Genomic DNA, 24,773 nt, shown 5'->3' with positions numbered 1-24,773 from the left:
ATCTGCAGTGAGAACCTGCACATCTGCAGTGACCCTGGCACAGCTTGGTTAAACTGCAGGTCACACCAGGAGCTCCGTAGGCAGGAAGGTTTCATTCCCAGGCCCTCTGTACCATTGCTCGTCCCTTGGGAGGGCTGGTACTGCCTTGGCTGTCCTGTGCTTCAGCCCCCTCTGCCTGCAGGAGATGCCAGTGACCACTGTTGCTTTCCCTGCTGTCCCTGCCTTTTCCATTAAACCAGTGAGCACGTTAGCGCGTAGGCAGCAAGAATTTCTGATTATTAGTAAGCCAGGAATAAAATCAGATGTGTTGCCCCAGCATCACTAAACTCAGAAAGTGTACTGGAGTCATTCCAGGGCTTTGCCTATTCCCATTAAGTAGGCTGAAAATACTTAATTACAGGCCCAGGATATCTGGATATTGCATGATAGTGCATTTTAAAAGTAGTGGCTTTTAAATTACATCCCTTTAAGGTGAATTTTATGACAGCTGAAGGTGAACAGGGCTAGTTACAACCAGTGATATTCCTGATATTTCCAAATAGCACTAATCCTGACACGTAGCATTCCTTCCATAGTTTTGGGGTCCTGTTTAGTATGGATGTTACAACAGAGTTACCACTAAGTTTATGACATTGGGGCCCTAGGGCAGAAAGTTGTTTTGCTAACTGGCAGGAGCCCTGGGCATCGTGCACATTTTAAGCAGATACTATTTCTGGAGTACCACAAGAGTTGCATAAAGGTACCAAAAACTCTTCCGTAAAAGGCAATAGCTCATTTCTGTGACTTCAGTTAGGCTTAAAAGAGCTGAGAATAGTAACTTAACTTCTTCCTGGGGGTTTTTTGTGTTGTCATATGATGTGTCATCACAAAGAAATACATGGAGTGCATCTGCCTTTTCTGTGCACAGAGTTGTCTAGTACTGGTTTGTCTGCTTCTTTTTCAGAGACAGACTGAGCCTTTGGTCAGAGTTCAAACAAAACCCCATGATTTTGTGCTCAGTTTGAGGTTTGACTGCAGGTACTGAGACTATATAGCTCATTTGTTCTCTGAGAAAAATCTTACTTTAGCTAAGAAGGGTAGTGGTGCCTGAAAGTTTTGCCCATTTCTGGGGACACTTTTTCACCTTAGCTTCATCTTGGTCGAATGAATGAGTCATCTCTCTAAAAAAGCTCGCCTCATTGAATTCCCCAGATCATATTAGCCTCTGCTGCTGCTAAAAAAGTCATGTATCTGAAAACAGGATAGGGCAGATGGTTGCCTGGAGTTCTGTGCTTTTGTGAGAAACGTTGCCTTTTGGTTAGGTGCTCTTAATTTTGCACAGTTAAAACCTGTTTATGACATGCTCTTCATTTTTACATTGCATTTACTTCTGAACTTATTGTAGGGAAAAATAATTTATTTACAATTTTGTTTCTATTGGGGATGGGGGGGAAGGTCTGAAGCAAAATTCTTCAGGAATTTCACTGCTTTGAAGAAATGCAAATTCAGTCAAATTTGTGTAGCAGTAGCCCTCGTGCTTTGTTTGTTGCGATGAAAATTTGGGAATATAATTTTCTGTTCATCTGGGTCTCCATCATCTAGAAACTCCTGAATACACCTCATAATTCAGTCAAATTTGAGGGGGTTGTAAATTGTTTGGCAGTGTAGTGAAGCCAGCCCAGTTTTGTGAAAGTAGCTGAGCAGAGCAGTGGGGAGACCTTCCTGATGCCTCTGTGGAGGGAAGGGCTACACTGTGGGCTCAGCCCTCACTAGAAGCCAAGGAATCCTGGGGGAGGCTGGCACGACAGACACCCTGGTCATGGGAAACCTGTGGGGGCAGTACCTTTTTCCTTCAGGGACCAGAGGGGATCAACCTATGAAACCAAACATCTGTAGAAGACCCAGGCTGCCTGATTTCTCTTGTCTCTGTTCTTGAGTTTGCTGTTCCCATCAGGCTGCCCAGTATTTATGTGTGTGTTCTCTTTGTGTTCTGTTGTAGAAACCCAAGCATCCAACAACGGGGCTGATTGCCATTACACTGGCATTTCACATATGCCATGAAGTCCACCTGGCGGGCTTCAAGTATGACTTCACTGACAGAAATAGTTCTTTGCACTACTATGGCAATGAAACCATGTCTCAGATGATGCAGGTAACTAACACTTGTTTGTGCTGAGAGAAATAGAGCTGGTAACTGGGGAAGGCAGTTCAATATAGATAGAAGTGTGGACTGCAGGTCAGAAAGGTCTCGCACTTTCTCCTGGGTCACCTGCTTGTGGGTTAGCATGACTTGAATCTCTTCTTGTTTCTGAAAAATGTAGATACTCATCTTTGTGTCCTTTGTGCTGTACCATATCCTGCAATGTCTGTATGAGATGTCCATCTGTGTGTTGTGTTCCGCTTTGCTGGTGTTTTCCTTAGGCTGCTCAGCTCTTGTCCTAGAGATGTCTTTGTTAGCAGTGTCAGCACACGAGTGGTGTTGTTCCTGTTAGTATTCTCTTTTTCCTTGGCACCTACTTGTACTGTATGTCATAGCTGTCAAACTCCTTAAAAGAAAGAAGAGCAAAGGGGAATGGAAGGAGTTAAGACCTATGCACTTGTATAGGTCTTGGATAGGAAAAGAACTGAGTTTTGGAAACTGAAAGTAAAAAAGCAAAGCAGCTCTTGGAGGAGGGTAGGAAGGAACTGCTTCTAGGGTGGGGAAACCAGAACTCAGCAGGAGGTTCGATAACATCGGGAATGCTGCCTTCTCCCTGCTGCTTTGCTAAGGCCATGCCTCTGTTTTCTTTTATGTCTCTGCTCTTGTATTCAGTTGCTTTCATTTCTGTATTTCAAGCAACCCTGTCTCAGCCCTTCACCGCAGTGTGAAGTTTTCTTTTCCATTTGCCCAGAGCATATGGATACCATTTTCCTTGTCTTCCATTTGCTGAAGAGGAAGGGTAGAGACAATGCCCATAGGAGCCTTTCATGTTTCTCTCAGAACTCCTAGATGCCTGCTGTTCTGAGATAATTTTTCTCTGACACGGAACTTGCCTTCCTTTGGAGGCTTCTCTCTGAAGGTACTTTTTTGCAACATACAAGTTGCAAAAAGTATGTTGCAAAAAAGTACCTGCAGAGAGGTACTTTTTTGATCATTAGTTGAAGGTTGATCAAGGTTGATCATTAGTTGAATAGACATCCGTAAGTTTCCTAAACTTCAAAAAGCAGACTTCAAAAAACAAACTATTAAACAAAAATGTTCCTGACAGTTCTTCAGTGGCAATAAATTGCAAATACTATACTACATCTGTATAATCTTTTATGCAGTATTCGTATTGTATTCATTTTAATTTACAGGATTCTGTGTCTTAAATAAATTTACTTTCCTTGTGCTGCCCTCCACTAACCTTAGTGGTCTCCTGTGTATCCAGGACCTGGAGACAGCACAGAAGATGGGTTGGTTTGGGCTTGCTGAACCTAATTGGCAGGATGCATCTGACCCACAAGTGCCTGATGTGCTTTTCAAGAACCTGCACTGAGCTTTGAGGATTACTTGTTTTCTGACTGTTTGTGCTGTAAATGTGGCTACACAGCTGTTGTTCTGAATAACCAGGGCAAGGAGGTGGGAGAGTTAATAATGGAAGGATTTCTGTGAGACCACATCTCACTCATTCTTATCACCAAAGGATCATCCTTTTTGGTTGTGTCCTTATGGAAGTATCTAATCTAGTTTTGAGCAACCTGTTTTTTTGGGAAACTGTGCTAAGCCTTTGCTAAGAAGTCTTTTCTCCAGACCTTTTCTGTTCTTAGCATCTTCCAAGTGTCACAGGTAATAGAAAGGAACAGCCAAGTGATGCTGCTAGTTATAATTTGATTTTATAATTAATTTTATTATTCCTTCACATCTCTTTAGAATGAATACCACAACATCACTGCCGAGCAGAAATTTTTGAAGAAGCTTATAGACAAGAACTTTGTGGTCAATTTGACATGAAAGCTGAATGGAAAATACAAAGAACAATCACTATTTTCAAGATTTGAAAAATTTTTATTTTTTGTATGACATTTTTATTTTTTAAGTGCAGCATAACTGTTTACTGTTTAAAGGAGCCCAGAAACCTCATCAAGGCAAAACCTTCTAAGCCTGAGGGTAATGGACTATGGCAAACGGAGTTAACTGAATTTCTGTGAAGCTATTTAATAGTGGGAAAACCATGAAACTTTCAACTGAAAGTATCAGGGATATATAAAAATGTGATGCACGTCACTTACATATCAGTGAGAACTCTTTTCCAAATGATTAATTCTCTGGAATACTTTTCTTTCCGATGTCCTCCAAAAGAGTTCCACTGTCAAGAGACTGAGATGACCAGTATTCAGTCAGTAGGTGGATGTAAAGTCATGAGTATCTGTTGTGTTGTATGAAAATGGCTTTAAAACTATGCATCTAAATCATTACTGTGTGTTTTGGAGAAGGGGGAACACACAGACTGCACAGGTTTTGTTCTGCCATGCTCCTGAGGAGAGGATGTCCCCCTTCAGCCAAGCAGCCACAGCTTCTGCACTGACCATCAACTCCGAACTTCTGTCTGCCTTTGCCAAAGGTGAAGACCCTTTGTCTGATTTGTGGAGATGTTGGTGTTGACAATGCTTGTGTTGTACCCATTTTATGGAAAAATCATGCTCCCTGTGCTGTGCATCCCGTAAATTTTACAGTTGCTGACTTGACTTAAAAAAGAGGAAATATGAAGACTGAAAAGCTGTCCAAACTACCTGTGTGTCAGCCCCCAGACCACAACAGAAACACAGACTTGGACAGAGATGTTCATGCCTGAGTTTAGAGTCAATGGTTGTTGGAGTCCTAGTTCTCTAGGACAGGATCTCATGTATTCTTTTGTTTGCTCCTCAAAAACAGGTGGATTTTTCCGAACGAGGACAATCTCCTTCCTCAGATGTTGTAATGCATCAATACAAGCAAGGAATACTCCCATTTTTGGCAGTAGAGTGTGGTAGGGAGTATCTAGGATGTACCTCAGCCGAGTTGTCATTTGGCATCTGTTTACCTCTTCTGTCTTGGTATTTAAGTTTGAAGTGTGTGGCTGAACTAAATCATTTAACAGTGAAAACTTACTCGATATTTTAATTGAAACATTTGATGAGATGTTTATGTTTCCTGTTTGGGTTTGTCTCTGACAAGCCTGTGAATAAATTAAATCTGCCTGGGAAGGCACTTGACAACTGTCAAAGAACAATATGCTGTTCCAGTTCTCTCACAGGACATCTGTATAAAGTTGTTATTTTAATTATGGCAGAATTTCTGGAAGATTTTGTGGTTATCTTTATCAGTCACAGCTGAAGAAAGCACAAAGAAGTCCACTTAAAAGAAGTCTTTGAAGTTGGTAGGAATACTTTTGTTGATTTTAAATAAAATTATATAGAGTGAGTATATTTAGGAGTAATGCAAACAATCGCAAATGAACAGAAACCATGGTGTTTGTTACTTTCAGAAGCTGAGGATTGCAAGAGTACTGAACAGAATTTATTTTACTGCAGCTATGTAGAGGAATGACCATTGAAGTAACCAAAGAATCATCTTTCTTGTGGGGTGCAGTAGGTGTTTAAAAAAAACCAACCAACTACACACACCTTCCCATAGTTCTCATTTCCAGCTTTAGCTCCTTGGCTCTGCCATTTGGGAATTAGGGAGAGCAGTATGGTTTGGAGAGGTGCCACAGCTGAAGGAGAGTTTCTACCCGGTGATTCCTGAGCTTTGATCTGTTTCAAGCAAGCTGGACATACCTGAAATAATTCGAGATGTCAGAAAAATCTATGGTATGGGGTGGGGAAGGATGGAGGAGTGTCCCAGCAAGGCACAGGGTGCTTTGGTGTCTTGTCTGCTGTGGGTCCCTTGGGTGCAGCTGCACTCCAGCTGTATGCAGGGTGGCAGGTGGGAGTGTGTGGGAGGTCCTGGGGCACTGCAACAGGTGACTCTGGTGGTGGAAACGGAGGAAATCACAATTACTTTTTCAGCTGGCAGAAGTCCTCTTAATTTTTTGTATTTCCTTTATTTTTTCCTGAGACTTTGAAGAGGTCTTTGCTTGAAAATCTCAATACAAACACGTGGGGTTTCACTTAAGAAAATAGTGAGTGTTGTCTTTGTCTCTACTAGCATTTATTTCTCCTGGTTATTTCAGTTAATGAAAAGGTTTGTATGTGATTCTGCAGCCCCAGACCTACAGTGATTTAAACTCCTGACAACAGTAATTCCACCTGAAAAAGCTGCTGTGCCAAGGCTTGTTGCAGACATAGCAGTGTTCTCCAGGCTGTTGCTGTGTAGGAGCCCCTGGTAGATCTTAGACTGTGTTGGGAGCCAAGGCTGGCAGAAGTGGGGGGCTGCCCGTTCACCCCCAAATTCCGCAGTTGCTTCCAGAGCTGGGGCCCCTGGCTCTCCGAATGGCTGCTGCCACTTGCCAGCTGTGTCCATGTAACATCTTGCAGGATGCAGTCCAGGAGGATTTTTTTTCAGGAGAGCTGTTGAATTTGTTCCAGACACTGTGAGGAGAGCTCTTGTGATGGTGCAGGCTGCATCCCTCTGCTTCTCCACCCCTGTCTCCAGTTCCAGAAAGTGGGTAGGGAGAAGCTGCTTTTGAAGATGTGGTTATTCTCTCTGCTTTTTTTCATCTCCAAAGATACTCTTCCCACAAATCTAAACTGATTCCTTCTCCAGTTTTTCTTGCAGGTTTTCTGCTTTTTGTGGGAGGATCAATTTGGATTCTAGCTGCAGCAGAATAAACAAAATAATGGGGAAAAAAAGCAGCTTCATGGCAAACAAATGGTGTCTCTTAAACTCTTCGTACTTAAAAAAAAAAATCCCTTTAGTCTTTTTTACTTTTGCCACATCAGCTTTTGGATCTCTCTAAAATACTTTTTTTAAAAATAATGTTTGGTGTTCTCGATGAATATGTGTTGAGTCCACCACAGTTGCTGTTCCAGGGTGACTGGGTAACATCTTGAATGAAACCTATTCCCTCAGGATCAAGCCAAGAGCTGATGCTGCTGATAAACCATGGTTTGGTTTGGTTTTGTTTGAGGGGCGTGTTGGTTTTTTGTTTTGGTTTGTTTGTGGTTTTGTTTGTTTGTTTGGGTTTTTTGTGTGAGTTTTGTTTTGAAAGCCCAGCTTGCAAGCCAGTAGCTTTTCTCCTCAGTAATAAGCAGCGAGGCAAGTAATGACTTTTTCTCCCCATAAGATGTTTTGTAGGATCCTGTGTCCACCAGCCCTGTTCCACCACCTATTTCACGCACATCATTCCTGCTACTCTGCCTCAAGGACAGGTCTTGCTTTGGCACTAATTTCATTCAGACAGGAACACCCATGTGTAGTGTGTTTCTCAGCAGTGCTCACAGACTACAGTGTCTCTTCTGTCTGGGCACACATTTTCACAGGTGTTTTGCAGTACCAAAGACTTGACTTGGGGCTTTTGGAATAAAACAATAATGCTAACACCAAATACTTAGATAGTCTGAGTGTGAGCTGCTATTAAGACTTTCTTTTTCCCTTTTTGCCATTCCTGAATATGAAATCTCTGCACTGAAACTTCCCTTTAAAAGCTATCCAGTTTTTTATCCTGTCAGGAGTGAAGCTGCCAATTTTGAATTCCAGGGTGCTGCCAGCTTTATTTTTGTGTCTGATAATGATGTAACTGTATAGGTCCCCAGTGTCTCCCATCATTTTTCTATCTGAAGTCAGATGTTCTCCTCCCTTCTTACTTCTGTTCTTGTTCTCTGGCAGCCTGCTGAATTTCTAGACAGCATCACCTTACAGCAAAGGTGCTTCTGCATTTTATCTGCCACCCCTCTCAAAATGCTGCCCTGTCAGAAAGACACAGCTCTAAGATACCAAACTATGCACAGAACAGGCAGGGTGACACATGTTGGCCGAAAGCTCTCTTTGTCTCAGTCTTTCAGGAGGTTTCTTTGTTGGGAAACGATTTCTTCCTCTGCTGTAATAATTAAGGGACGTCACAGACGATTGCACTAAATATGAATCTGAGAGTGCCTAAAAGGTGTTATAAAATGACATTTCCAGTGACTATATAGGTGATAATAATACAGAATCACAACTTGGGTGTTTAATTAGCATGTGGTACTTCTTGTTTCCAATGCCGTACTTTTCCTTTTTAGCAATGCTCTGGGGGAGAGTATAAATACCTTCACTTTTAAGTGGACTCTGATTTCTAGGAACATAAAAAGTTCAACGTACATTTTTGGTATTGGGAAATATTTTATTTGCCATTTGTCTTAAGTTTTATATGCCTTTAAAGTGCCACCTGTATTTTGAAGAATTCTTACGGTTGTTTCAAGTGAAATTTTGAATGCTACAAATGGAAGGAGATTATTTTCCTGTGAATAAACTGTTAAATACAGTGCCCTCAGACTTATTTTTGCAAGGCTGGTGCTCTGTGTGTGAGTGTGGATGTGTGGGTGTGCTCAGGGCTGTTATTGTTGGTTTGTAAAGTAAATGGCGTTGTCAGATACGGTATCAAGTTTTGGAACAAACTTCAGTGCTTTGTAGAGCAAACAGCTGGAAGTTTTTGAACCTAGATGGGCTGTGTTGTACTGTGGCTGGAAATCTAATTCCAGGCTGAGTACAGCCAGAGCTGGGACATGTTTTTTGTGGATAAAATCAAGAGCAGCATCCTTGTGATTTGAATTTTTGTTTTTGGAATCTTGCTTGTCTTACTGTGGAGTGTCAGGGGAATGCTAAAATAAGAGATGTAGAATGAAGAAGATGGTGTGTGATAAAAAATTTCAGAAAGTGAAAATGGCTTCAGATAGGAAGTGAGAGATGCTGAGTGCAGTACTTAGCTCATTATTCGTTTTCTCTTTGTGCAGTAAAAATGAGATGCTCAGGGCTTCAGGGAGTCCAGGGAGCTTTGGATAACAATTCTCTGGCACAGGGTATTCAGTGCATTACTTTCAGTGTGGACAGTTCAGGAGTTCACCAGCTTGGCGGAAATGCTTGTCTTGGAGGTGAGGTGGGGAAGCCACATTAGGAGAGCCAGCATCTCTCATCCCGATCGGTCAGTTCTGCATTTTCAGGCAACACAAGCCCTTAGCAGCAGCCTCTGTGGCCGATTCCTTAGCTGCCCCTCTGCACCCCTGCGCTGGCTCATGATGAGCAGTATCTGTCCCCACGGGCTGCCTGAGGGAGCTCCTCCCTCTTCGTGTTCCCCCCAGACCCTGCTGTGCCCTCCCACCGAATGGGATATGTTCTCTCTCTGGCTTAGATCAAGTTTTGCCAGGAGATGGGAACTAGAGAAAAGGATGAATCTCTGCAGATTTCCCTGCATCAGGCTGTCATTGGTTTCAGAGAGCCCTTGTGGTCTGATAAATGAATTCAGCAGGTTGAATGTTCCTTCTGATCATTTTCAATAAAGACAGAATTGGTTTTCGGTTTTTAATTTTTAAAGATATTTAATAAGATATTTTTTTTCAAATCAGTACAAAAATTTTAAATACAAAATTATTTGCTTTTGACATATCTCGTATATTCTGGGAACATACTGAAGTCACCAGTGTCTGGTAAACTGTCCGTCCATTCCTGCCACCATTCCATAAAATTTCTGAGATAAAGCACCACATTATATCACTGGAGTCCTTAGTCAATGTTAGACTGCATTAAACTCTGCATTTAAATAATGGTAATGCCAGTTAAATCCAATCTTAGTTCTGCATGAAAAAATCTAGTTCATTTTTGAATCAAAAGCAGTAGCGGTAGCTAAAGACATCGAAGAAGTGATGAGCACCTAACTCTGACCTAGCACAGGCAGCCGTGTGTGATGTGCAGCACTGTACAGGGAACCACAGCAAGGTCCACTGCCCTTCGGAAACAGAACACTTGTTGAGGTGAGATTAGCACCATTGATGAGCAGACAGAGACTTCGCGCACAGAAGTCGCTGTCCTCAAGTACAGAGAATACTGAGGCCTGCAGGTTCTCCTTGACAGCTGGTAACATATAAATAAGGATTGGAAATCAGCTTTTGGCTAGAACCAAGTTCTGGGATAAATCTGCGTGATCAGTATTGCCGGTAAAGTTACTGGTTGATCTGAAGCGACAAATCAGTTAAGCAAACAGAGCTACTTCTGCTTTGCCTAGTCATTGAAGAGCAAACTGATTCAGCTTTTGCTGAGTGGCAGAATAGGTGTCTCTTCTGACAAGCCAAATGGGTTCTTGGTACAAGCACAAAAATCCAAGCAAACTTATGCCACCCTGAAGTATTGCCATGTGTTGGCCAAAATGTCTCAATGACACAAGTGGCACAAGTAAATGGGGGAGATTTACCCTCATCTACCTGAGCTGTGTGAATAGAGAATGGAGACTTCTCAAGTGCTGTGGCATTTGGGGGTGAAACCAGTGCCTGCTGGAGTCAGTGGTGACATTTAAGGTCCAATGACTGCTGGAGAAGGCTCAGAGGAAATGGTCAGGCCATGAGGATTCCTCTTCCATCATAAATAAAGTGTTCAGGGAAAAAACACACCTGCAGGATTATTTTATTACAGGGGAAGGGAAATACGAGTCTCCAGCTTAGAGAAGCTTTGCTTGTCAGGCAGACCTGCTGTAAAAAACCCAAGAAAACCCCTACCCAGACAAATAAGCCACTCAAAAATTTTAATATAATTAGAGACTGACCTACTCTGGTTTAAGTCAGCGTAGTGACTTAAATGTAACAGGAGTGAGTGACATACACTGATTTGAACTTTAGTACTGAATTACTGTGAATGAAATTAAGCATGGCATTGCAGAAATATATAATGTACAGCTAATATGTCCCCCTAGGGTGCAAAACAACTGTTTATGAACCTGATACACATCTTTAGATATGTTCACCACACCTTTTTTTTTTTTTTTTAGTAACTAGCTGTGCATAATGTTAAACTTTGTTGTTTTGTTTTTGTACAAGACGGTCCAAAACGGTCATAAAATGCATCTTCTTGTGGTATAAAAGTTTGAAGCAGAGGAGCAAGGTTTTGATTTTGTGTGTGTGTTGTGTGTGCGCCCGTTTGTTTTGTTTTACATGGGATACAATAAATACCCTGAAAAAGACGAATGAACGTACTGCCCGGCATAGAGTCCTGCCGCCTGCTCGGATGGCATCTGAACGTAAACCTTGTCTCCGTGCATCAGCGGCACCACGGCGCTGCCCGAAGCCTGGTCCAGGAAGCCCTTCTTGTACTCGTCGTAGGTGTACATGAGCGGCTCGTTGTTCTTGTAGAGCGCCACCCACACGTTGGCGCCTTTACAGTGGACGTGGTAGGCGAAGTAGTAGACGCCGGGGATCTCGCAGGTGAAGATGCCCGTCTGCGGGTTGTAGTTCTGCCGCCCGTTGTACAGGAGCTTGTCGAACTTCACGGGCACCCCGACGCGGGGGAAGGGCGTGAGGAGCTCCGCCGTGAACGCGGGCATCTCGTAGACAATGCCGCCAGCCTTGCCTTTCTTGCCCTTGTAGCCGTAGGGGGGCTTCACGCCGTCTACCCCTGGCCCCGCCTCGGGCAGGTACTGTCCCACGGCCGGTGGAGTGGGCGGGATGATGACCGGGGGGCCCGGGGGCCCGGGGGGGCCCGGAGGCCCCTGGAGGCCCGGCTGGCCGGGAGGGCCCAGCGCCCCCGGCTTTCCCGGGGGTCCCTGCAGCCCCGCAGCACCAGGTTTGCCTACCCCAGGGAAGCCGGGGGGGCCGGGCATGCCCGGCTCGCCCTTGGCCCCCGGCAGCCCGGGGGGGCCGATGGGGCCGCTGGGACCCGCGATGCCCGGGATGCCCGAGGGGCCCTGAAGCCCCTGGGCACCGGGGAGCCCGGGCTCGCCCTTGGGCCCCACAAGCCCTGGGACACCCGGCAGCCCCGGCAGGCCTTTGTGCCCGGCTTCCCCCTTGGGTCCTGTGGGGCCGGGCGGCCCCCGCAGCCCAGGGCCACCCACCTCCCCAGGAAAGCCTGGCTTTCCCGGAAAACCCTGCAGGCCGGGTTCTCCCTTGGGGCCGACCGGTCCTGGCGGCCCCACGGCACCCCCCTCCCCTTTAGGTCCTGGGAATCCGGCGGCCCCCGGGGGGCCCATGATGCCCGGCAGTCCGGGCTGGCCGGGCTCCCCTGGCGGCCCTCCCATGCCAGGCGGCCCCGCGTGCCCCTTCTCCCCCTTGGGCCCCAGGGGCCCAGGCAGACCGCCCACACCTCGCTCCCCTTTGGGCCCGGGGAAGCCCGGCTTCCCAACCCCAGGGAGGCCGGGGGGCCCCGGCAGGCCTGGCAGTCCCTGCTCCCCTTTGCCGCCCGGGAAGCCGGGCTGGCCGGGCATGCCGTCCTGGCCTGGCTTGCCGATGCCGGGCGGGCCAGGAGGGCCTTGGATCCCGGGGGCCCCTGGCGGCCCCTGCAACCCTAACTCTCCTGGGGGTCCGGGTTTGCCCAGGGGTCCCTGTGGGCCGGGGAAGCCAACCATGCCGGGTTTGCCGACCCCCGGCAGCCCCACGGGGCCGGGGGGACCAGGCAGCCCAGGCGGACCCTTCAGACCCGGCAAGCCCGGGATCCCCACCCCCTTCTCCCCTTTTGGCCCTGGGATCCCAGGGATTCCCGGTGGCCCCTTCATCCCAGGCTCACCCTTTGGCCCTGGTTGCCCCTGCAGCCCCGGAGCACCCGCCTTCCCTATGCCGGGAAGCCCGTGAGGCCCTGGCGGTCCTTGCGGGCCGGGTATCCCCATGGGCCCAATCTCCCCCTTCGGCCCCATCTCCCCTCTTGGCCCTGGGGGCCCCATGACCCCTGGTTTTCCTGGCATCCCTGGCAAACCCGGCTTTCCAATTCCTGGGTATCCTTGTGGGCCCGGTTTTCCTTTGGCTCCTGGTACACCGTGACCTGGTAATCCTGGTGGGCCTGGTGGCCCTCTTGGTCCAGGCTCACCCGGGGGGCCTTGCTCACCCCTCAGACTGCGCATGGGAATTTCTGGGTTGGGAAGAAAAGAAGAAGAAAGGGGAGAGAGAGAGAGAGATAAAAGGTCATTGCAATCACACCCTTAAGAAAACAGGCAGTTTTGAATTGAATATGCTTTTTATGATGCCTTGCGGTTTTGTGGTGGACAGAGACAGCTAGAGAGTTGAGAAATGAAGAGGATGTTACTACTGTTTTTCATACTCCAAACTTCCATGCATGCTTCTGTTTCCACAAAGTAATTACTATGCATCATATGTAAAAGCCATTTGGGCTTTGGTGGTGTTTTCTACCCATACAATCTTAAACAGCAAAATCTGCATTTTGTCCCATGTTGCTCAATCTACCTTGAAGAGTTTTAAGTGCTCTCATGCTGTGGGAAGAATTCTGTCATAAAAGTGCTTTTTCTGGAGGGGTTTAAATGAGCAGGATCAGTTTAAAAAGATTGTACTGATTTATACGAGAGTATGTCTGTATTTTCCCCAAGGCTTTGGTTCCCATTAGGGCATTACTGGAAACCTGCAGCCTGAATCAGTGTTGCGCTTTTGGCATAGCCATGTCTAGTTATGGCTCTTTTAAATGCTTTGCAAAATCTTTGTATTGTCCAAACCCACATTTTTGTGTATGTGACCACTTATCGTTGCAGGTCAGGGTGGGGAAGTTGCTGCTGCGGTTGGTTGCTTTTCAAGGTGCAGGCTTTTTGGGTTAAGTGAAAACTTTCCAGCTCTAAAATATGTAAAGAAGTGACAGATTTGGGGAAGGACAGGAGATGAGGTTTCAGGACAAGAGAATTAACTGTTCTTTAGGAGGCAGAAACCTTCCCTCTCTGCAGATGTTGTGTTTTATGCACATCAAAAATCTTTGCTCATGAGATAGGTTTATTTTACTACAGCCAATGGTGCTTGTTCAGACACTCCGAAGATGGGCCCTGAAATCTTCCATTTCCTTCTGAAGTCAGTGGAGGATGTGGTTAGCTGGAGCCTCAGTAAGACAGAGTTACCCAGCTTGTCTGCAGTTGCACAGACGCTCGTGGTTCTCACAAGGATTTTATGACCCTGGGTGTTCCTGGTCACCCTTTGTATTTTGGACTCCTTTACTTGTTTCCTTAAATATCTTAATACTGTCCAAACATCCTTAACTGAATACGGTAAGTGCTTGTACGTGCAGACTTGTGCATTAATCCTCTGTACTTCCAATGCCTCTGTTACACCCATAAATAACCTACAGAAAGAGGACTCCAGAGTCTGAAGAGCAATTGTATGTTTCTATCTGCAAACCTCAAAATCACAGGGTCTGGACAAATTCAGACAAAATGGTGATGCTCCTGTAAATTCAAATCTTGGGGCTCTTAGTTCATATGTCTGGTTGTTGCAGCGAGAGTGGGAGCAGATCCAAACAGGACTCTGGGACATCATTTGAAACCCCATCAGAGGGTCTCCTGCAAACAGCTGGGATGACAAAGTTTTTCCTGGATTTGAACAGCAACCTGAGCACACCTGTGTGCTGGAGGCTCATTGCAGGTAGGGCTGCTCAGAGGCTGTGCTGCAGCCCAGAGGATGACTGTGGTCTTGTGCTGGTGACCCTGAGCTACCCCACAGCTCCCATGAGCCTGTTCAGCCCACCTGTGGCCAGGTATGAGCCTGGCAGTCCTTTGGGCACAAGGATGCTGTGCCCAGCCTGCAGCAGCAGCCCGCTCCAATGTTCCATTTCCCCGTGGCAAACAGCGCTCTGGCACGCCGGATGGGACCATGCAGGAGCGGAGAGGGACGTGCTGACCTACCTTTCTCTTTCTTGGGAGCCATATCCTTGCCGAGCATGGGCATCTGCGGGACCTCCTTCCTGTACTGGGGCAGGTGGGGGTACTCCTTCCCGTAGGGCATATGGGGCACCTCCTTGCCCAGGTGCTGCATCGGGATGCCTTCTTTGCCCAGCGGCATGTGAGGTACTTGTTGTCCGAGGGGTTGGTACTGGGGCACCTGAGGTGGCAGCTGCTTGATCCCATAGTAGGCACCACCTTGAGCAGACCTCACCAGCTCCAGGTAAACAGTGACAGCCACCGCCAGCAGCTGCACAGGGAAGAGCGGCATGACCATCACCTGTGAACAGCACCACAAAACACACCGTTGGCAGAAGATGTTTTTTCGTGTTGTGCATTCCCCGTTAGGGCAAGCTGTTCTCATTTTCTGCAGCAAACTGGACCTAAATCTCTGTGAAGTGGCCCTGGTTTGTGTGCTGCCCTGGAGGATATCCTGCAGCAGCCCTCTATCTGGTTTGTTGGAGGCTCTACTCAAGCATTACTATTACAGCAAATGTCCTTTTATGTATTTAGTTTTATGCCAGCCCAGAGGTGCCTTCTGTGGTTACTCCACACAGGAACCTGTTCCCAGTTTGCTGCCTTCTCACCTGTGACAGTGCCACAGCACAGCTTTGGGGAGCTCTGCTGCAAGCTCTGGCTCAGGGGAAGAGTAGGCAGGGGATGTGGGGATCTCCTAAATGCGTTCTGCCCGAGGAAGCTCTATTGTCGGTGCCCCTTCTGCTTTCCACAGCAATGAAAGCTCTGTTTCTGAGCTTAAAAATCTGTGCCTGGGATTGTGCCCTGTGGCTGCAGTGTCCAAGGGCTGTCTGTTTCTATCACAGCTCCTTGCCAGCTCTCCTCGTAGCTGGGCTGGGATCCTCTCAGCCTCCTCCCAGAAGAAGTGGGCCTGCTTAGGCCGCCACTGCTCCAGGTAAGGTTAGCCAACCCAAGCCTTTCTCTGGGAATCTCCCAACTATTTTCTAAAGGTCTCCCCCACTGCAGATCCTGGCCCATTGCAAGGCAGTCCATCCCAGCCCCTCACTAGTCCTGCTAACACAACAGGATAGGATTGGGCTTGCTTTCTTTTACTTCTTTATCAAAATGTTAGCTTGGGACTTCTTGTCCCACCTGCTCTTGGCTTTTCTTTTTGTAGTTAAGAGTGTTACCATCAGCTGAGCAGCAAATTAGGAACTGGGAACTCCCTCAAGTAATGCAAATTACGGGACAGCATGTGGTAAAAAGAGACTCTTGTGTGTTGGTAGTATTTTGCCCACAGCCAAATCTGGCATGCAAGTCCTGCCCTTTTCAAATACACATGGCAATTGCCAACGTGATGGCTGTCACCACTCTCCCGTTTTTTCATGCGAAGATGCCTTGCACCCAACCTGGGTGCATTTCAAGGTAGTTTCTGGATTCCCTATGCATTTCCAGGTCATTTGTGCTCCAGAGCTTCTCCAAACAGCTTGTCAGGACTTGCTCCCAGCAGCTGCTGTGCTCTGGTGTGATGAGCATGGCCTGAAGAGGCAGCAAGGCCTTTGTGCCACCTCCTTATTTTCCTGTCCTTCCCCAGCAGCCTGGCTCAACATAGAGGATAAAAAAGTACCTCAGTCTGTGGCACAGGGGCTCAGCACTGTGCCCCCATGTCTGAGAAGTGTCTTTTATGGGGAGATACTTTCCCCTGTGTGTCCTCCCTGCTTTATTTTTGCTCCTGCTTGAAGTTTTCCATTCACATCTCATTAGCAAAGCACCTGGGGAAATGCTTGCTGCTCTGTTAAAACATTTTCCCTTCATTTTCCTCTATGAGGTTTAATCTCTAAATGGCAATCAGTGTATAATCATTACTGAAGGTGTAAGTGGGGGCTAGATCAAAATGGTGTTGTTGAAACAACAAGCACAAGGTTATTTTCAACAATGATCATATAGACATATGAACTACAGAAAAGATGGAAAAATGTGTTAACAGCAAACCAAACCTTTCAAGAAAATTAAATACTATGAATAAACACTAGATGGAGCATATGTTGCATAGCTGTGTTTCTGCAGTCACTTTCCCTCCCAGGAATTCTTGGACCTAACCAGCTGCCATGTGGCAAAGAAAACCAGAGCCAAGATGTACAGGAGTTTGTAAGTGTAGCTGAAGCGCAAGCACAGTCGCTCATCCTTGTTCAGCAAAGCATTTCAGCAAATGCTTCTCCTCCAGTGAGTTTAACGTGGCTTTTAGCCCACAGCTGGCTGTGCTGCTGTGAGCTAAAGGATTAGGGCCTTGGGACGTGGTATTTCTGCTTAAAGCTCAATGGTGAGCTTCGGAGTGGGAGGACAGCCTGTGCATGATCAATTTTTGTGGCTTGGCTGAGGTGTGGTGTTTGAACTAACCCACTGCAGCTTCATCTGTGCACATGGACCCCAAGCAACCTTTCTTTTTTTTGGGGGGGGAGGGAGGGTATGGTGGTGAAATGGGGGAGGCAGGGATATGTCCCCTTTCTTGGCCTTCCTGCTCATTTCTGTACAGAAGGAGTAACCTTTGCCTCTCTGTAGCTGAATAGGGTAATAATGCCTGCCTCAGTTTGCAGGGAAAATCCCAGTCATTGGAAAATTTGCAGTATTCTCTGCATCTCTCTCAAAGGAAAAACATTATCTGTATGAAGGGAGAAATGCAATGAAACCTTTTAAAAATTATAAGATACTGGATAATACAGGACTGTTTTTGAAACCAACTAGTATGAAGGGCAAGGTGGATTTTGAAGAATGAGGTTATTAAATTAGCATCTTGGCTACTTTGTTGTTCTGGTGGCCAGTTTTTGGGGGGGGGGTTGTTTTTTTAAAAAAGATAACTTCACTGGAATAAGCAGAGGGGGAAATAGGTAAAATTCCTTTGGATGAGATTTTCTCCTTGTTTTTATTACAAAACATGGGCTTTGTGTGCGAGTGGGAGGTATTTGAAATAATTGAAAAAACTTTCCTGCGGGGAGACACCAGCCCGCCTGCAGCTCAGGGAGAACTGGGCCTCCTGCTGCTTGCGCCGGGCTGGCCTGGCCCTGCCAAGCCTCACGCAACACACCTGCCCTGCAACAGCCACGAGGTGCACGGCATGGTTTTGTGTGCACACATGGAAATTCTGAGGGAGATCAGGCAAGACTTGTAGAGATAGGAAGGCTCCAGAGAAGGAGGTGATCTCACCACATCTGTGTTTCCTGTAGTGTTTTTTGACTCATCCATAACCCAACCAGTGTGGCCTGGAAATGACAGATTGCTTCTCATCTATTGATTTTGGCTGGAGCTGCTGCCTGTGACTAGCTGAGGTGGAAGGTGGGGGTTTATTTACTGAACAACCTTGGGCTAGATGGGACTTGGCTGACATCTTTGTGAGAGGAGGTCAGAGCCTCCCCCGTGGCCTCGAGAGCTGTCTGGGGCTTGGGATGTGCCGCAGGTACTGGAGACACAGACTGTCTTTGGTACCGTCTGCCCAGCTTGTCTCCCCCTGCTCCCAAAGGAAGGAGGGATCAGACAAAATTAGTCTTGATGAGAAATGTGGTAGAGTCATGTGTGCTGCTGCTGGATTACTGCTGTCAGATACCATCACTACAGGGAAAACCTGCCCAGGAGCATGAGGGATGCCGGGGATAGTCCTTCAGAGTTTCCACTCATTTCCTCTCATCCTATTCAACTTCTCTAAAAAGTTATTTATGTACTGAGAGAAGTTGAAGGTGTGTTTTTTCTGCCTTGCAGTTTGTTTCTGAATGCCTGGGTGCACAGCTCTAGTTTGAAGACCTCACTAGGAAACCCCCAGCATCTTTAAATACCTGAAAGCTGCTGAAAATCCTGCTCTTGGTTTTCAAAAGAAGCCTATAGATTCTAAATGTTGGACAGGTCCTCCAGAACTTCTGAACAGCAAAAGGAGATGTTTTCCCAGCAGTGACAGAACTCAAGGAAAATAGAGTGAGGAGGAGAAAAACCTGTGTTGAAGATGCAACCAAAGTGTAAGACTTCCCACCCCCTTCACCCAAATCCCAGCAATTTAGGGATCACCTCCAAACCCATTCACGTAATATGATCTGACATGCTTTCCAGGGTGACTGTTGGTGGAGCAATAATTTGGCTTTGGATCGGGATTTTCCAGGTTTTTTGTCAGAAAGCAAGAGGAATGTGTCTGTGTACTTGTGGTAGGTAAATAAGTGCATGTGTGCACCTTTAGAGAAGGCAAGGGTTTAGAGAAAGCAAAGTTTTACTGTAACTTTGGATGTTAGAAGGAAGATGGAGGAGAGAAGCCACTGAGCCTTCTCACCATGTGACATGTCATTTTGCAGCAGTCATTCCGATAAAGCCACAACAAACATTTTGCTTTACCTAGGGAGGGACAAGACACTTGAGGGTGAAGGAACACTATCCTGAACCACAGTGTTCAGTTGCTTGTGTGTGAAGAAGGCATCTGGTTGGCTCTGTGGGCAAGAGTCCCTGAAAAAACACATTTTTAGAGGCAAAGCTTGAGTGAGAACATTTCTCAATAATCTCTTTGGTAGAGCTGTTCTCCTGAGAAAACTAGAAAGGACCTTCCTCCGGCTATTTGAGTTTGTTAGCAAAAACAGGAGACAAAACAAAATGTACCAGCAGTCATAATTCCTAAATTGGTGTGAAGAAATAATGGCTGGCTTAGCCTAATTATGTAAAGAATGTATGGAAAGAGTGATGCCCGTCCACTTGGGACCTGAAATCAAAGGTGGTCTTGCAAAGAGTGGAAACTAGACCTTGATTTATTGGTTCTTACAGGAAAGTCATCACTCTGCAACCAACATTGGGTTGTCTGAGAACTTCTAAGGTACTCACCCAGAGACTACTCCTGTGGGCTTAATTTACCAGCCCTTGCTTTTGAATTGCTGTATTTCCCAAACAGCCATAAGGCATGAGCAGATCTCAGTGACCTGAAGTCTTTTCCCTGCAGTCCCTTCCATAGGGGCTGCCTGAGGCTGCAGGGACCAGCTCCCTACTGCACTGGGGGGATGGCCTTGCTGGTGCTCTGGTTTCCACATGGAAAATGACTGCTGCAAAATAAAAATCCTTGTGACTCTGGAGGTTTTGTTCCCAGAAGAGTGCTACTAAAAAAAAAAGATGATAAAAAGCTAAATTCTCCAGGGTGTTTTTGTCTTGAGATCAGATGTGGTTAGGGTGACTTCTGGGGTGACCATGATAACAGATCCTATTACCAAGTATCTACAATGGTGTATTCAGGGATGGCTCTGCTGTTGGGGACAGGAGATCCAATCCCACAGGAACATTATACACCTCACTAAAGTGTCTGTCACACAGACACATGAAAGAACAGTATAATGCAATGGAAATGGCAGAGTGTTGAGCCGCTCCACTGCATTGCAGAGCTGGTGGCTGAGGGGCACAGCTGCCCTCTGGGGGTTTCCGCTGGCTGGCCCCAGTTGGTACACAGAGGTACAGGGCAGCTCAAGGGACGTCACAGAAGGGCTTGTAAGAAAGAACTGAGGTCCTCACGAAGTGATAGCACTTTCTTTTTTCTGTTTTCATTTTTAGTGCTTCTTTGGGAACAAGTACCTAGCCTATGCCTGCTTTCTACAATACAGATCCCTTAAACCACTGGGTTGTGCTTGCAAACGTGTGCACACCCCCACCACATACATGTTTTTCTTAAGGTGTCCACTACAAGAAAAGCATTGGATTAAGCACTGGGGTTATAAATTGGGGATAGGGGTGTTGGCATTTGTAAACTAAATCTGTTAGCTAGCTACTTTTTTAAAAAAAATTCTCAGTGCTATCAAGGCTTTAGTTCCTGTAGTGAACTAAGCTATTCCTGTCCAGTGAATAGCTGTGGTGACTTCAAGGGTTGGGTGTTTTCAGATGTGAGGGTCAAGCAAATATTGATTGTTGTTCTCAGCACTACAAAGTGTAGGTGACTTGAACAGTGAATTTCCCAGCACATTGTTGTCCACAGTTTTCAAAGACACTATTTCAAAACTTCATCACAGCTAAAATTCATCTCTGGATCATTAACTCCTTAGAGGACTAACCTGTCAGTGAGTGAGTACTTTCTGAAGAGACCTGAGGATACCTTGTACTGTACAGAGACTGAATTTTAGTGGAAACTTGTGTTTTAAGGGACAGGAAAAAACAAAACCTTCTGCATGCCAAATTATTTTGTATGTGCTCCAGAGCCATTTAATGCACACATTGCCACACTTCTGTCTTTCTGTGCCAAATGAGTCCTTATGTCATTTGGACAGATGTTTTCAAATTTGCCAGCAAACTAATTAAACACCAGTGTAGGGGGTTTCTTTTTGCAAATTCAATCATATTCCACATAAAAGCAGGGAGTGAAGGCAACCAAATATACCTTGAGATGGATTTCTTCTGAAAGCCAACCTGTTTGGTAACCCAAATTGACACTGGCTCCACTGGTTTAATCTTACTTTCAGCAGTGAAGAGCAGGAGGACAATAAAGGAGAGCACAGCTCCTGTGTGAGGACCCAGCCATGCTGTTGGCACAAGATGGTTGATCTATGCCCCAGCATGCTTGGGGGCCTGCACCATTTTGCTTGTAACAGTGCCTAAAGCTTCACTGAAAGAAATACCTGTATCTTGAATAGGTGAAGAATTTACCTTTTTAAAGTGTCTGTAAGGGCCTGTGCATTCAGTAGGGAGAAAAGTAGGATTTATTGTAAATAAAGCCTTTTTGCTTCTTGTGAAACGCTCCCACAGAGATCAGGTTTATTTTTTTGCCCTCCCTTTCACTGTCCCCTCCAAGGAAACAAAGTAGTCTCAAGTGTCTGTGTTCAGTTTAGATTACCAAGAAATAGCTATTGTTCAGTATGTTAAAAATAAATTAAATCATATTTTGCTCAAGGTCTAACAACTGTGTCTGATTATCATGTGGTATTTACTAAATCTAAGGCAGTCATAACAAGTATTGTCATAATAAACATTTTAAAACGCGTGCATGCATAAACCTGCTGCTAATGGGGAATATTCAACACGTGGCAGATGCTTGTTTCTAGGGTTTTTAAAATTCAAAATGGTGCCTAGAGCTTCTTTCTTAGAGAAGTGTGATAACATCTTAATAAATGGCTTCATCTTAAAAACCAATGGTCATCCATAAGCTATATGTGGCTTCAGTGGTAATTATATGATCTTTTCTTGTCATGCCTGGGGAGGTCTCTGTTTATCCATCTGTAGATGCATTTCCAAAAACAAAGCACCTGCCTCTGCTCCAGTTCGTCTGCAAACATATTCATGTGTGCACACTCTGGATGATCACCCAGCTTTCTGTGTGAAAATGGCACCCTTGGGCTTCCCCAGTTTCTTACTTCCAGACAGAGTATATCTGCATGTGGGCCTGTACCTGTTGCTTTGGTGCAGGTATTTATGTGTGCCTATGTGTGAAAATACACCCTGGCAGTGGAAGCAGCTATAAGGAGGTTTTAGCCCACGCAGACATAATTATGTTGCCTCTAGTCTTCTCCTCATGCCCGGTGTGCTGTGAGCCTACCCATGTGGGCACAGGTAGGCATCTCCTCATCTCTCTGCAAATCTGGGCGTGATGGGATTGTGGCATCACCACAACCCCAGCTCCCACTGCACAGGGCTCTGCTGGCTCAGCACAAACACGAAGCTCGCAATTTATGATGATATTAAGATGCTTGGCGCTGGTAATTGATTTCCAGGCGGGTTCGTCTCTTGCGTGTTTTTGAGGATCTGGCCCAGATGCTGTTTGCTGGAAAATGCCTGAAAGCTACTTGGAGTCAGATGGCAGGGAGCCGTGACAAGGATCAGTAAGTCGGGCACCGCGGGCCGGGTGACCACAGTCCCCGGGGACGCAGCTCTCTTGCCTGGTGGCATGTACTCGTTTGCACAAATCGGTGCCTGACCTCGGCCTGGGGAGGAAGGTCTAACGTGGGGGAATGTTTGCAGAAAAGCATGCGACTTTAATTATGGGATTAGAATTAATTGTAGGTAGGATTTAGCAAATACCTGCCTTTGAATACGTTTTCCTGTTCTCTGCCATACGGCATGCGCCCGAATCCTCTGCCTAATGCTGTCTTCTGGGCAATTTGCCTGCAGACTTGGTGGCGGGCAGATTTGATGGAGACGCTTCAATGACTGCCACTAGATCCCCGTTTGGCGATCGGCGGGGTGAGACGCACAGAGCCGGACCCAGTAACGTGGAACACACAAAGTGATCAAAGTGCAGAGCTGCCTCCCCGCTTATCAGCATGGAATCGCGCTGCTGGCGCGGAGCCTCGGGCTGGCCGCCGATGTGTCCGAGCACAGCTGTTTGTTCAACGTGGGAACGGCGCTGAGGGCTCCTTCTCTGCAGGGCCGGTGCTACTGAGCGCTGCAGAAGGAGCTCCCTGCAGGCCACAGCCACTGACACCGTCCAAGGAATTTGCCTTATCAGATGGAAGGGGTTTGCCGTGCACAACACGCTGGAAAGGGGGCTGGTTTTCATGGAAGTGCTTGTATAGTCAACCAACTGTTTCCTAGGGGTGTTGTTGATTTGGGTTTCGTTTTGGTGAGAACGCGTCACATATACTGCCAGTCCCTAACCCCAAATAATGCAAAGACAAACGACTGGTGAGGCACTTCAGAATGAAGTGTGTGATCAGCAGGCTGAACCCTGAGGTGTGGATAACAAACCATGGCGATTGCTGGTTCCCTAGCAGTGTGAACAGGGAACTGCGGGCTTGCTTTGGAAACCTCCCTTCTCTGCTCTCACTCATTCTTGGCCTTGCTCTGCCCTGGGATAGGTTGTACTGGCTCCCGCCAGTAGAAGTCTCCCAAATTTTCATGGTACATGTTTGTGTGTTATTATGGTACAATAGCTTGCAAAGTGTATCACAGCATTTTACTGTTTTAATCCAAAGTGCCACTAGCAGTGCTGCTATGAATTATACTCACTGGTAGAAGTGTAAAAAGTTTCCATTTCACTACCTCTTGGGTCAGCCAGCTACGGCTTTGTGAACAAGCCACAGGCTAGCAATTGGCTCTAAAAGACAAGTGAATAATCTGCACAGTTCACTTTTAAACTTGTTAGTCAGTGGAATGCTCCATCTCATCAGATGTATGGGAGTAGACAGAAGTGAGAGAAGAAGACTCTATCTCTTTCTGTGACAGTTAACAAACTCAAGTATATCCTGAATCTTTGGCCAAATATGCCTAAGTGCTGGAATGCTATTCTGAAGGATATCTACCAGTTTTACTGGTTAGAGAACTCTTACTTCCTCATTTGGTTAACTGAATTACTGTACTTAAAGCAGAGTAAGATTTTGTCAGCTTTGTGAAGGTGTGCTGAGTCTTAAATCTGTCTATATATATTTTATTCTAATATGGCGTGGTTTAGGATTTTATGTCTTGTGTCTGGGAGGATTGCTTAGAGAAGGAGCGTTCTATGAATTAGTAGATCTTAATACCTTTAGGAAAACTTGAATGTGCATGCAGAAATTTCCTTCACTGACATGTACAAGACATAAAGAGGTGCTGGAGTATGTCTTTTTCTTAAACACTTCCCAAAAGATGGCAGTGAAAAGAAAAATCCTGATCGTAGAAGTGTTCTTGATAATGACAGGGACTGATTGTTGCAGGTGTTGCAGGGAAGATAATCTGTCTTCTTCTTTCTTAGTTTAAGTGTTATGTAAAGCAGTACAGCTGTCTGCAGTTGTAATACTCACGTAGGCTGGACTTCTCAGCCTGAGGTGCACTTGGTGCCAAACCTAAGGATACAAGGGAACAGTGGCCAGAAACTGCTCTTGGGCTCCTCTTGATCCCAAGTCCATAGCCAAGTACTGTTTCAGCTGCTGGTGCCACTTGAGGTCTGACCTGCCCTGCACAGCCTGTGGGGCACTCACAGCAATCTATTGTGGTGTGACGTCCTGCCACGGCATGGTCACTGTCACCAGGTCTTCATTTTGGGGATGAAAAGGCTGCACGGTGTTGTGGGTGGACAGAACACAGCCACAGCTTTGGAAAAGGCAAGTGTGTGTCTCCAGTAGCACCTGGGCTGGCCAGTGCTCTGCTGTGGGACATTTTGGAAGGGGAGGGCTC

The 24,773-nt window shown here is 46.2% G+C and overlaps 2 protein-coding genes across 6 annotated transcripts in view; one reads left to right on the top strand and one right to left on the bottom strand.

The window, feature by feature from the left end:
- The window catches only part of ST3GAL6 (ST3 beta-galactoside alpha-2,3-sialyltransferase 6), a 41,892-nt gene extending 33,511 nt beyond the window's left edge, over positions 1-8,381 (top strand). For 4 of the 5 annotated variants that reach the window (XM_066175214.1, XM_066175212.1, XM_066175213.1 and 1 more), the window contains 2 exons: positions 1,979-2,131; positions 3,872-8,381. In XM_066175214.1, the coding sequence (XP_066031311.1) occupies positions 1,979-2,131; positions 3,872-3,952 (234 nt within the window). In that variant the 3' untranslated portion in view covers positions 3,953-8,381. The remainder of the gene's footprint in view (positions 1-1,978; positions 2,132-3,871) is intronic. The other variant, XR_010719299.1, reaches the window with a different exon arrangement.
- Positions 8,382-9,421: 1,040 nt separating this feature from the next.
- The window catches only part of COL8A1 (collagen type VIII alpha 1 chain), an 86,001-nt gene continuing 70,649 nt past the window's right edge, over positions 9,422-24,773 (bottom strand). Inside the window, exons 4-5 of the mRNA XM_066175210.1 lie at positions 14,703-15,018; positions 9,422-12,937 (exon numbers count right to left, since the gene is read on the bottom strand). Of these exons, the coding sequence (XP_066031307.1) occupies positions 11,031-12,937; positions 14,703-15,015 (2,220 nt within the window). The 5' untranslated portion in view covers positions 15,016-15,018 and the 3' untranslated portion in view covers positions 9,422-11,030. The remainder of the gene's footprint in view (positions 12,938-14,702; positions 15,019-24,773) is intronic.

This window comes from Chamaea fasciata, unplaced genomic scaffold (assembly GCF_029207755.1).
Source record: "Chamaea fasciata isolate MVZ Bird 193981 ecotype frontalis unplaced genomic scaffold, bChaFas1.0.hap1 SCAF_2, whole genome shotgun sequence".
Classification (NCBI taxonomy): Eukaryota; Metazoa; Chordata; class Aves; order Passeriformes; family Sylviidae; genus Chamaea; species Chamaea fasciata.
This window is presented reverse-complemented; position numbering and strand designations above follow the sequence as displayed.